Raw genomic sequence first — 12,517 nt, 5'->3', positions numbered from 1 at the left:
GAACACAACAGTAGAGTTTAGTATAGTTCAATACAGTACACACCAGTAGAGTTTAGTAGAGTACAAAATAGAACACCCGAGTAGAGTTTAGTAGAGTACAGTACAGAACACACCACAGAGTTTGGTTTAGTACAGTACAGGACACACCTGTATAGTTTAGTATAGTGCAGTACATGACAAACCAGTACAGTATAGTAGAGTTCATTACAGAACACCAGAGTAGAGTTAAGTAAAGTACAGTACATAACACTCGAGTATAGTTTATTGGAGTTTATTGGAGCACAGTAAATACCCACCAGTAGATTAGATCACAGAACACACCAGTAGAGTTTTGTAGTGTTTAGTAGAGAACAGTACAGTACAGAACTCAGCAGTAGTGTTAAGTATAATACAGAACAGAATTCACCATTAGAGTTTAGTAAAGTAGAGTACAGTACAGAAATCACCAGTAGAGTTCGGTAGAGTACAGTACTCACCAGTATAGTTTAGTAGAGTAAAATACAGGACACACCAGTAGAGTTTAGAAGAGTACAGTACAGAACTCGCCAGTATAGTTTAGTAGAGTAAAATACAGAACACACCAGTAGAGTTTAGTAGAGTACATTACAGAACTCACCCGTATAGTTTAGTAGAGTAAAATACAGAACACACCAGTAGAGTTTAGTAGTGTTTTTAGAGTTTAGTGAAGTAGAGTGCAGAACACACTAGCAGAGTTTAGCAGAAAACAGAAAACACAAGTAGAGTTTAGTGTTATACAGTACACACCAGTATGTTTAGTAGAGTACAGAACAGAACCAGTAGAGTTTAGTAGAGAACACACCGGTGGAGTTTAGTATAATAGAGTCAAGTAAAGAACTCACCAGTTGAGTTTAGTAGAGTAGAGTGCAGAACACACCAGTAGAGTTTAGTAAAGTACAGAACACCCAAGTACAGAACAGTACAGAACAGAACTCACTAGTAGAGTTTAGTTGAATACATACCAGTAGAGTTTAGTATGATAGAGTACAGTACAGGACTTGACAGTTGAGTTTAGTAGAGTGTAGTACAGAACACACCAGTAGAGCTTAGTAGAGTTTAGAAGAGTAGAGTACAGAAAAACTCAGTAGTGTTTAGTAGAGTGGAATTCAGAACACACCAATATAATTTATTAGAGTAGAGAACAGACCAAAATAGTTTGTAGAGTCTACTCTACAGAGTAGAGTAGAGAAGACAAAAGTCCACACAGGGTTCAGTATTATTTAAATATCTCAAAATATCTCTTAATCTCATCCAGATGAACTTCATCCTCTTCATCTGCATCATCAGGATCCTCCGGCAGAAGATCAACTGTCCAGACATTGGAAGGAACGAGTCCAACCAGTACTTGTAAGTAGAGCTCTAGTACAACCAGTTCTCGTTAATATGGATCTAACCGGTACTCATTAGTATGTCTCTAGTCTAACCAGTACTCATTAGTATGTCTCTAGTCTAACCAGTACTCATTAGTATGTCTCTAGTCTAACCGGTACTCATTAGTATGTCTCTAGTCTAACCAGTACTCATTAGAATGTCTCTAGTCTAACCAGTACTCGTTAGCATGCCACTAGATGAAATGGCGCCGGAAGAAATGGCAGCAGTTTTACGGGCGCCCAACCAATTGTGTTATTATGTGGGGTTTTTTCTTCTTCGTTATTTATAACTTATTTTGTACCTAATGTTTCTGCAACCTCTTACGGCAGAAAAGAGCTTCTGGATATCAGGACAGCGATCACCTTGGAATAGACAAAGATTTTTTTAACAACAAGCAAGACTCACATGATATTCTCCAGGGATTCTAGATCACCTGTACTCCACACACAGAGACACGAACAAAGCTCTCCCTCGCCCTCCATTTGGCAAATCTGACCACAATTATATCCTCCTGATTCCTGCTTACAAGCAAAAATTAAATCAGGGAGCACCAGTGACTCGGTCTATAAAAAAAGTGGTCAGATGAAGCAGATGCTACACTACAGGACTGTTTTGCTATCACAGACTGGAACATGTTCCGGGATTCTTCGGATGACATTGAGGAGTATACCACATCAGTCACTGGCTTTATCAATAAGTGCATCAAGGACGTCGTCCCCACAGTGACTGTACGTACATACCCCAACCAGAAGCCATGGATTACAGGCAACATTCGCACTGAGCTAAAGGGTAGAGCTGCCACTTTCAAGGTGCGGGACTCTAACCCAGAAGTTTACAAAAAATGCCACTATGCCCTGCGACGAACACTGGCGAGAGGGAGCGGGATAAGCATGACACATATCACAGTTATTTCAAATAGACCCTTCTTTTATATAGCATAATCATTGCCATGAAGAAAAAGACAAGAGTGAAACTAGTAAACTAATGCTCACTAAAATAAGCTAAGCAGTGGATGGGAGCGCTGCCAGCAGGTTCCACATTATATATAGCTGTTCTGAGTGTGAGCAACAACCTCTGCTGTTTCCATGCCGCCTCATAACAACACGCATTAAGACCCCCAGTTGTCGTGTTACCATAGGCAACCACCTCCACGACCAACAAACTCCTCATCAGGAAGCTGATCACGTCAACCAATGCCGACCGACCCCCGGAAACTCAGAACCTCAGAGGCATGGCAAAATGCCTTGACATTATACTGCTGAAATGTAGAGCTCAGCTCCCTGTGATGTAGAGCCCAGCACTCTGTGGTTTAGTGGCTCAACTCTCTGTGGTTTAGTGGCTCAGCTGTCTGTGGTTTAGAGGCTCAGCTCTCTCTGGTTTAGTGGATCAGCTCTCTGTGGTTTAGTGGCTCAGCTCTCTCTGGTTTAGTGGCTCAGCTGTCTGTGGTTTAGAGGCTCAACTCTCTGTGGTTTAGTGGCTCAGCTGTCTGTGGTTTAGAGGCTCAGCTCTCTCTGGTTTAGTGGCTCAGCTCTCTGTGGTTTAGTGGCTCAGCTGTCTGTGGTTTAGAGGCTCAGATCTCTCTGGTTTAGTGGCTCAGCTCTCTGTGGTTTAGTGGCTCAGCTGTCTGTGGTTTAGTAGCTCAAATCTCTGTGGTTTAGTGGCTCAACTCTCTGTGGTTAAGTGGCTCAACTCTCTGTGGTTTAGTGGCTCAGCTGTCTGTGGTTTAGTAGCTCAACTCTCTGTGGTTAAGTGGCTCAACTCTCTGTGGTTAAGTGGCTCAACTCTCTGTGGTTTAGTAGCTCAACTCTCTGTGGTTAAGTGGCTCAACTCTCTGTGGTTAAGTGGCTCAACTCTCTGTGGTTTAGTGGCTCAGCTGTCTGTGGTTTAGTAGCTCAACTCTCTGTGGTTAACTTCTTGATTCTACTTGAGACGCATATGTCTCAAGTAGGCACCTTGAAATGCAAATGCGCTACGCTAAATGCTAAATGTACTCGTTTAAACTCAAACCTTGATCAAAATTCACAAGCAGGGTATTGAATTAAAGCTACACTCGTTGTGAACCTAGCCAACAAGTCAGATTTTTAAAATGCTTTTCGGCGAAAGCATGAGAAGCTATTATCTGATAGCATGCACCACCTGAAAATGCATGAATGCGACGTAAACAAAGACTCTGCTTATCCGACGCAGCACAAAACGCAGAAATAAAATATAAAACATTCATTACCTTTGACGAGCTTCTTTCTTGGCACTCCTATATGCCCCATAAACATCACTATTGGGTCTTTTTTTCGTTTAAATCGGTCCATATATACCCAAAATAGCTTTGTATGGAAGCTGTGTCATTCAGAAAAAAACATCGTTTTTAAACGCTGCGTAATTTTTTTAAATTAAAAAAGTTGACGATAAACTTTCACAAAACACTTCGAAATCCTTTTGTAATCCAGCTTTAGGTATTAGTAAACGTTTATAATCTATCAAAATGATTACAGGGCGATGTATATTCAATAGCTCCTCGTTTGCAAATCAATGGCTGCCCATGTCCACATTAACAACATCCGGGTGAAGACTGGAAGAAACGGATGCCAGATAGATGGATTTTCCAACAATTAATTCAATTGAAAATGACGACAATGGCGACATCGTGTGGAATTTGTATGAATTGCATGCAGGTCGATATTAAATTCTGTCCTCTTTTAACAACTCATGGAAGTGACTTATGGAAATTATTTTTAGCTTTCAGAGAGCAGTTTTTCTTGCGTTTTTCAATGAAACACACAATCTGTTATAGTCACAGCCGTGATTTAACCAGTTTTAGAAACTTCAGAGTGTTTTCTATCCACACATACTAATCATATGCATATACTATATTCCTGGCATGAGTAGCAGGACGCTGAAAAGTTGCGTGATTTTTAACAGAATTTTCGAAAAAGGAGGGGGTAGAAGTAAGAGGTTGTGGCTCAACTCTCTGTGGTTAAGTGGCTCAAGTCTCTGTGGTTTAGTAGCTCAACTCTCTGTGGTTTAGAGGCTCAACTCTCTGTGGTTAAGTGGCTCAACTCTCTGTGGTTTAGAGGCTCAACTCTCTGTGGTTTAGAGGCTCAACTCTCTGTGGTTTAGAGCTCAGCTTTCTGTGGCTACTTTTCATGATATTCTCTTGATGTTCTGTGTAGAAGGATGAATGAGACTGATTAACAACTAGCTACTAGTCATAAAGCTACTTGAAGTTCGCTTGATGTGTAAAAGGATGAATGAGATTGTTGAATAACTAGGTCATAAAGTTACTTCTTGAGTTTCTGTTCTCTTTGTTGTTCTGTGTAGGAGGCTGGCCAAGTCCACCCTGCTGCTGATCCCTCTTTTTGGGATCAACTTCATCGTGTTTGCCTTCATCCCAGAGAAGGTGAACACAGAGCAACGGCTGGTCTTCGACCTCATACTGGGATCATTCCAGGTATGGAACCACTAGGGTTGCAAAATTAGGCTAACTTTCCCCTCAAAATGTTTTTAACTCTTCAGGTGTAGTATAGATGTAGTATAGGTATAGTATTGATGCAGTATAGGTGCAGTATAGGTGTAGTATATGTGTAGTATAGGTGTAGTATAGGTGCAGTATCGGTGTAGTATAGGTGTAGTATATGTGTAGTATAGGTGCAGTATAGGTGCAGTATAGGTGTAGTATAGGTGTAGTATATGTGTAGTATAGGTGTAGTATAGGTGCAGTATCGGTGTAGTATAGGTGTAGTATATGTGTAGTATAGGTGCAGTATAGGTGCAGTATCGGTGTAGTATAGGTGTAGTATAGATGTAGCATAGGCACAGTATAGGTGTAGTATAGGTGTAGTCTAGGCACGGTATAGGCGTAGTATAGGTGTGATATAGATGCAGTATAGGTGTAGTATAGGTGTAGTATATGTGCAGTATCGGTGTAGTATAGGTGTAGTATAGATGTAGCATAGGCACAGTATAGGTGTAGTATAGGTGTGATATAGATGCAGTATAGGTGTAGTATAGGTGTAGTCTAGATGTGATATAGATGTCGTATAAGTGTAGTATAGATGTAGTATAGGCACAGTATAGGTGTAGTATAGGTGTGATATAGATGCAGTATAGGTGTAGTATAGGTGCAGTATAGATGTGATATAGATGTCGTATAAGTGTAGTATAGGTGTAGTATAAGTGTAGTATAGATGTAGTATAGCCAAAGTATACGTATAGTAGGTGTAGTATATGTGCAGTATCGGTGTAGTATAGGTGTGATATAGATGCAGTATAGGTGTAGTATAGGTGCAGTATAGATGTAGTATAGACAAAGTATACGTATAGTAGGTGTAGTATAGGTGCAGTATAGATGTGATATAGATGTCGTATAAGTGTAGTATAGATGTAGTATAGATGTAGTATATATGTAGTATAGGTGTAGTATAAGTGTAGTATAGATGTGATATAGATGTCGTATAAGTGTAGTATAGATGTAGTATAGGTGTAGTATAAGTGTAGTATAGATGTAGTATAGACAAAGTATACGTATAGTAGGTGTAGTATATGTGCAGTATCGGTGTAGTCTAGGTGTAGTATAGGCACAGTATAGGTGTAGTATAGATGTGATATAGATGCAGTATAAGTGTAGTATAGATGTAGTATAGATGTGATATAGATGCCGTATAAGTGTAGTATAGATGTAGTATAGACAAAGTATACGTATAGTAGGTGTAGTATATGTGCAGTATCGGTGTAGTCTAGGTGTAGTATAGGCACAGTATAGGTGTAGTATAGATGTGATATAGATGCAGTATAAGTGTAGTATAGATGTAGTATAGATGTGATATAGATGCCGTATAAGTGTAGTATAGATGTAGTATAGACAAAGTATACGTATAGTAGGTGTAGTATATGTGCAGTATCGGTGCAGTATAGGTTACTGGCCCAACCTCTTAACCACTAGGCTACCTGCCTTGTATTGTTATGAACAACAGAATAACAGGGTACACTGGGTTCATGTACCAGACTCTGCTCTCCCCAGGGTTAGGGTGACTATAACAGACAGCTAATGCTCTTTCTGTTCTTCCTTTCCCTAGGGATTTGCGGTTGCTGTTCTCTACTGCTTCTTAAACGGAGAGGTAAGAGCCACCCTGACGTTCACACACTACTGTTATAAACACACTGCACCTGCTTAACACCTGAGTTTACATGAAGCAGGATTAGGGTTAGGAGGGCAGTGTGTTTAAGGCCCAGTTTTTCAAAAGTGATCTATCTGGATTTCGCCTATTGGATGCATAGAAATAGAAATAGAACGGAAGTCAAAGATCTGTCAGTTATATTCATTCTATTTCTATGTATTAATGTCTTGTTTTGTGGTTGAGTGCTGCAAGGAAAGACCTAGTTAAGCTGCAGGTGGCCCACAACAGAGCGACACGTTCTGCTCTTCATTGTAATCAGAGGGCTGATATAAATACTATGCCAGTCTCTCATGGCTAAGAGTTGAGGAGAGACTGACAGCATCACTTCTTCTTTTTATAAGAAACATTACTATGTTAAATCCCAAATTGTTTGCATAATCAACTTACATACAGCTCTGACACACACACTTACCCCACCAGACATGCCACCAGGGGTCTTTTCACAGTCCACAAATCCAGAACAAATTCAAGAAAGTGTACAGTTTTATATAGAGCCATCATTACATGGAACTCCCCATCTCATATTGCTCTGCGGTCTCTCCCTCTGTCGTCTTGTCCTCTGCGGTCTCGTCCTCTGCGGTCTCGTCCTCTGCGGTCTCTCCCTCTGTGGTGTTGTCCTCTGCGGTCTCTTTCTCTGCGGTCTATTCCTCTGCGGTCTCGTCCTCTGTGGTCTCGTTCTCTGCGGTCTCTCCCTCTGTGGTCTCTCCCTCTGTGGTGTCGTCCTCTGCGGTCTCGTCCTCTGCGGTCTCGTCCTCTGCGGTCTCGTCCTCTGCGGTCTCGTCCTCTGCGGTCTCGTCCTCTGCGGTCTCATCCTCTGTGGTCTCGTCCTCTGCGGTCTCTCCCACTGTGGTCTCGTCCTCTGCGGTCTCGTCCTCTGCGGTCTCGTCCTCTGCGGTCTCTCCCTCTGTGGTCTCGTCCTCTGTGGTGTCGTCCTCTGCGGTCTCGTCCTCTGCGGTCTATTCCTCTTTCGTCTATCCCTCTGCGGCCTCGTCCTCTGTGGCCTCGTCTTCTTTCGTCTATCCCTCTGCGGTCTCTCCCTCTGCAGTCCCTCCCTCTGCGGTCCCTCCCTCTGCGGTCTCGTCCTCTGCGGTCTATTCCTCTTTCGTCTATCCCTCTGCGGTCTCTCCCTCTGCGGTCTCTTCCTCTGCGGTCTATTCCTCTGCGGTCTCTTCCTCTGCGGTCTCGTCCTCTGCTGTCTCGTCCTCTGCGGTCTCTCCCTCTGTGGTCTCGTCCTCTGCGGTCTCTCCCTCTGTGGTCTCGTCCTCTGCGGTCTCTCCCTCTGTGGTCTCGTCCTCTGCAGTCTCTCCCTCTGCGGTCTCGTCCTCTGCGGTCTCGTCCTCTGCGGTCTCTCCCTCTGTGGTCTTGTCCTCTGCGGTCTCGTCCTCTGCGGTCTCGTCCTCTGCGGTCTCGTCCTCTGCGGTCTCGTCCTCTGCGGTCTTGTCCTCTGCGGTCTCGTCCTCTGTGGTCTCGTCCTCTGCGGTCTCTCCCTCTTCGGTCTCTCCCTCTGTGGTCTCGTCCTCTGCGGTCTTGTCCTCTGCGGTCTCGTCCTCTGTGGTCTCGTCCTCTGCGGTCTCTCCCTCTGTGGTCTCGTCCTCTGCGGTCTCGTCCTCTGCGGTCTCGTCCTCTGTGGTCTCGTCCTCTTCGGTCTCTCCCTCTGTGGTCTCGTCCTCTGCGGTCTCTCCCTCTGTGGTCTCGTCCTCTGCGGTCTCGTCCTCTGCGGTCTATTCCTCTTTCATCTATCCCTCTGCGGTCTCTCCCTCTGCGGTCTCTCCCTCTGCGGTCTCTTCCTCTGCTGTCTCTTCCTCTGCTGTCTCTTCCTCTGCTGTCTCTTCCTCTGCTGTCTCGTCCTCTGCTGTCTCTTCCTCTGCTGTCTCTTCCTCTGCTGTCTCTTCCTCTGCGGTCTCGTCCTCTGCGGTCTCATCCTCTGCGGTCTCGTCCTGTGCGGTCTCTTCCTCTTTGGTGTTGTTGTTAAGTAGTTTTGTAATCAATGTTTATCAATTCCAATTATCTTTATCTGTCTGATACCCAGAGGTTGTAAAGTTCTGGTCTGAAATAAAACAGACAGAATTCCCAGCTCACAATTGATCAGATCCCGATTTATTTGCGAGAGTTTTCACAAATACATTCCTTTAATACCATTCTAACCTACGCACATACATACACGCAAACATAGGGATTTTCTCATGAGTCTAACCACAGTTTATAACCACTCAGCTGACAGTTCCAGGCTCTCCCAGATACTAGAACTCTGGTGGGACTCTCCCTGGCCTCTCTTATCTCCACAGATTTACATCCAGGTCGGTTCCAACATAGGTTAATGCTCCTCTCCGTACTCCTTCTACCCCCACATAGACTCCTTTCTTCCTAGGTACATTCCATATAACCCTTTCCTAATGAACAAGCATTATTTAACACTACTAGAAAGACAGGATAGACTTCTTGCCAGTTATAGTGCCGTATATCTAATTTAGTCATTATTCATAAAAAATCCCATAACAGTTGTCCTCTGTGGTCTCTTCCTCTGCGGTCTCTTCCTCTGTGGTCACTTCCTCTGCAGTCTCTTCCTCTGCAGTCTCTTCCTCTGCAGTCTCTTCCTCTGCAGTCTCTTCCTCTGCTGTCTCTTCCTCTGCAGTCTCTTCCTCTTTGTTGTTGTCCTCTGCAGTCTCTTCCTCTTTGTTGTTGTCCTCTGCAGTCTCTTCCTCTGTGGTCTCTTCCTCTGCGGTCTCTTCCTCTGTGGTCTCTTCCTCTGCGGTCTCTTCCTCTGCGGTCTCTTCCTCTGCAGTCTCTTCCTCTGCAGTCTCTTCCTCTGCAGTCTCTTCCTCTGCAGTCTCTTCCTCTGCGGTCTCTTCCTCTGCGGTCTCTTCCTCTTTGGTGTTGTCCTCTGTGGTCTCTTCCCTGGCAGTCTCTTCCTCTGCCGTCTCTTCCTCTTTGGTGTTGTTTGGGACAGATTAGAGACAATAGCCCAGTGTAATCCTGGGACAGATTAGAGACAATAGCCCAGTGTAGACCTGGGACAGATTAGGGACAATAGCCCAGTGTAGACCTGGGACAGATAAGGGACACTAGCCCAGTGTAGACCTGGGACAGATTAGGGACAATAGCCCAGTGTAGACCTGGGACAGATTAGAGACAATAGCCCAGTGTAGACCTGGGACATCTTTTCCTGACAATACTGCCCCTAGAGGGGTCTGATTAGCTGTTCAGGAGTCCTATAGCTTGGGGGTAGAAGCTGTTAAGAAGCCTTCTGGACCAAGACTTGGCACTCCAGCACTGTTTGCCGTGCCGTAGCAGAGTGAACAGTCTATGACTAGGGTGGCTGGAGTCTTTGACAATTTTTTAGACCTTCCTGACACTGCCTGGTATAGAGGTCCTGGATGGCAGGAAGCTTGGCCCAAGTGATATACTGGGCCGTACGCACTACCCTCTGTAGTACCTTGCGGTCGGAGGCCGAGCAGTTGCCATTCCAGGCAGTGATGCAACCAGTCAGGATGCTCTCGATGGTGCAGCTAAACCTTTTGAGGATCTGAGGACCCATGTCAAATATTGTCTGCTGGGGGGGAATAGGCTTTGTCATACCCTCTTAATGACTGTCTTGGTGTGCTTGGACCATGTCAGTTTGTTGATGAATGTGGTTACCAAGGAACTTGAAGCTCTCAACCTGCTCCACTGCAGCCTCATCGATGAGAATGTGGGCATGCTCGGGGCTCCTTTTCCATGTAGTCCACAATCATCTCCTTTGTATTGATCACGTTGAGGGAGAGGTTGTTGTCCTGGCACCACACAGCCAAGTCTCTGACCTCCTTCCTATAGGCTGTCTGTTGTTGATGACCACTGTGACCACTGTTGTGTCATCAGCAAACTTGGCCATGCATTCATGAGGGTCCATAGCTTAGTGATGAGTTTTGAGGACACTATGGTGTTGAACGCTGAGCTGTAATCAATGAATAGCATTCTCACATAGTTGTTCCTTATGTCCAGATGGGAAAGGGCAGTGTGGAGTGCAATAGAGATTGCAACATCTGTGGATCTGTCGGGGCGGTATGTGAATTGGAGTGGGTCTAGGGTTCCTGGGATAATGGTGTTGATGTGAGACATGACCAACCTTTCAAAGCACTTCATGGCTACGGACGTGAGTGCTACGGGTTTGTAGTCATTTTATTTTTCCTTTATTTAACCAGGCAGTTAAGAACTAATTCTTATTTTCAATGACGGCCTAGGAACAGTGGCAGAACGAGGGTTTGAACTTGCAACCTTCCGGTTACTAGTCCAACGCTCTAACCACTAGGCTACCCTGCCGCCCCGAGGGTTTTTGGGGACAGGGACTATGGTGGTCTGCTTGAAACATGTTGGTGTTACAGACTCGGTCAGGGACGACGTCATCGATGCACTTATTAATGACGCCAGTGACTGATGTGCTGTACTCCTCAATGCCATCGGAAGAATCCCGGAACATTTTCCAGTCTGTGCTAGCAAAACCGGCTTGTAGCTTGGCATCTGCTTTGTCTGACAACTTACTTATTGACAGAGTCACTGGTGCTTCTGGCTTTAATTTGAGCTTGTAAGCAGGAATAAGGAGGATAGTTATGATCAGATTTGCCAAGTGGAGGGCGAGTTGCCTTTGGATGAGAACTTTCCTCTTTGCTTATGGCCGTATACAACTCATTGAGTTCAGTGTCAGCATCGGTTTGTGGTGGTATATAGACAGCTACGAAAAATGCAGATGAAAACTCTCTAGGTAAGTATTGAGGTCTACAGTTTATCATGAGATACTTAATAAATATAACTGACAGCGATCTCTTATCTCCACCCCTCCTCCTCCTCTCATTCAATTTATCCTCTTCCTCCTCTCTCCCCCTCTTTCCCCCTCTCCCCCTCCTTGTCTCTCCCTTCCCCCTCCTCTCCCCTCTCCCTCCTCTCTCTCCTCGCCCTCCTCCCCTCTCCCTCCTCTCTCCCCCTCCCCGGCTCTCCCCTCCCCTTTCCTCTCTCTCCCCTCACCTCCCTCCCCCCTCCGCCCCCTACCCCCCTCCTCTTCCCCCTCTCCCTCTCCTCTCCTCCTACCCCAGGTGCAGTCTGAGATGAAGAGGAAGTGGAGGTGGTGGAACCTGCAGCACCACATGGGTTCTGACACCACTAAGCACCAGCACCCCTCTATGGGGAACAGTACCGGCACCACTCAGATCTCAATGTTGAGCTGCAGCCCAACGACACGCCGCGCATCCTCCTCCTGCCCCCCTCCTCTCCCCTCTCCCTCCTCTCTCCCCCTCTGCCAGGATGACTCCTCAATTATCTGACACACAGAGAAAGAGAGAGAGAGAGACACACACACATACACACACTCATGCTGCCAAACATACACTCGTAAAACTGACTATCCTACCGATCCTTGACTTCGGCGATGTCATTTACAAAATAGCCTCCAACACTCTACTCAGCAAACTGGATGTAGTCTATCACAGTGCCATCCGTTTTGTCACCAAAGCCCCATATACTACGCACCACTGTGACCTGTATGCTCTTATTGGCTGGCCCTCGCTACACTCTCGTCGCCAAACCCACTGGCTCCAGGTCATCTATAAGTCTTTGCTAGGTAAAGCTCTGCCTTATCTCAGCTCACAGGTCACCATAGCAGCACCCACCCATAGCACACGCTCCAGCAGGTATATCTCAATGGTCACCCCCAAAGCCAACACTTCCTTTGGCCGCCTTTCCTCCCAGTTCTCTGCTGCCAATGACTGGAACAAACTGCAAAAATCACTGAAGCTGGAGACTCATACCTCCCTCACTAGCTTTAAGCACCAGCTGTCAGAGCAGCTTTCCGATCACTGCACCTGTACATAGCCCATCTGTAAATAGCCCATCCAACTACCTCATGAGAACTTGTTCTCAACCTGCTGGTTAAATAAAGGTGAAATTAAAAAAATAAAAATACAGAGATACAGAGATACACACACACATAT

The 12,517-nt window shown here is 45.3% G+C and overlaps 1 protein-coding gene across 1 annotated transcript in view; it reads left to right on the top strand.

The window, feature by feature from the left end:
- Positions 1-11,851, top strand: part of LOC139366648 (vasoactive intestinal peptide receptor 1b) — a 319,811-nt gene extending 307,960 nt beyond the window's left edge. The window contains exons 10-13 of the mRNA XM_071104323.1: positions 1,274-1,365; positions 4,705-4,834; positions 6,459-6,500; positions 11,624-11,851. Of these exons, the coding sequence (XP_070960424.1) occupies positions 1,274-1,365; positions 4,705-4,834; positions 6,459-6,500; positions 11,624-11,851 (492 nt within the window). The remainder of the gene's footprint in view (positions 1-1,273; positions 1,366-4,704; positions 4,835-6,458; positions 6,501-11,623) is intronic.
- The last annotated feature ends 666 nt before the right edge of the window (positions 11,852-12,517 follow it).

Source organism: Oncorhynchus clarkii, chromosome 15 (assembly GCF_045791955.1).
Source record: "Oncorhynchus clarkii lewisi isolate Uvic-CL-2024 chromosome 15, UVic_Ocla_1.0, whole genome shotgun sequence".
Lineage (NCBI taxonomy): Eukaryota > Metazoa > Chordata > Actinopteri > Salmoniformes > Salmonidae > Oncorhynchus > Oncorhynchus clarkii.
The sequence above is the reverse complement of the archived record's forward strand: the minus strand, read 5'-3'. Positions and strand labels throughout refer to the sequence as shown.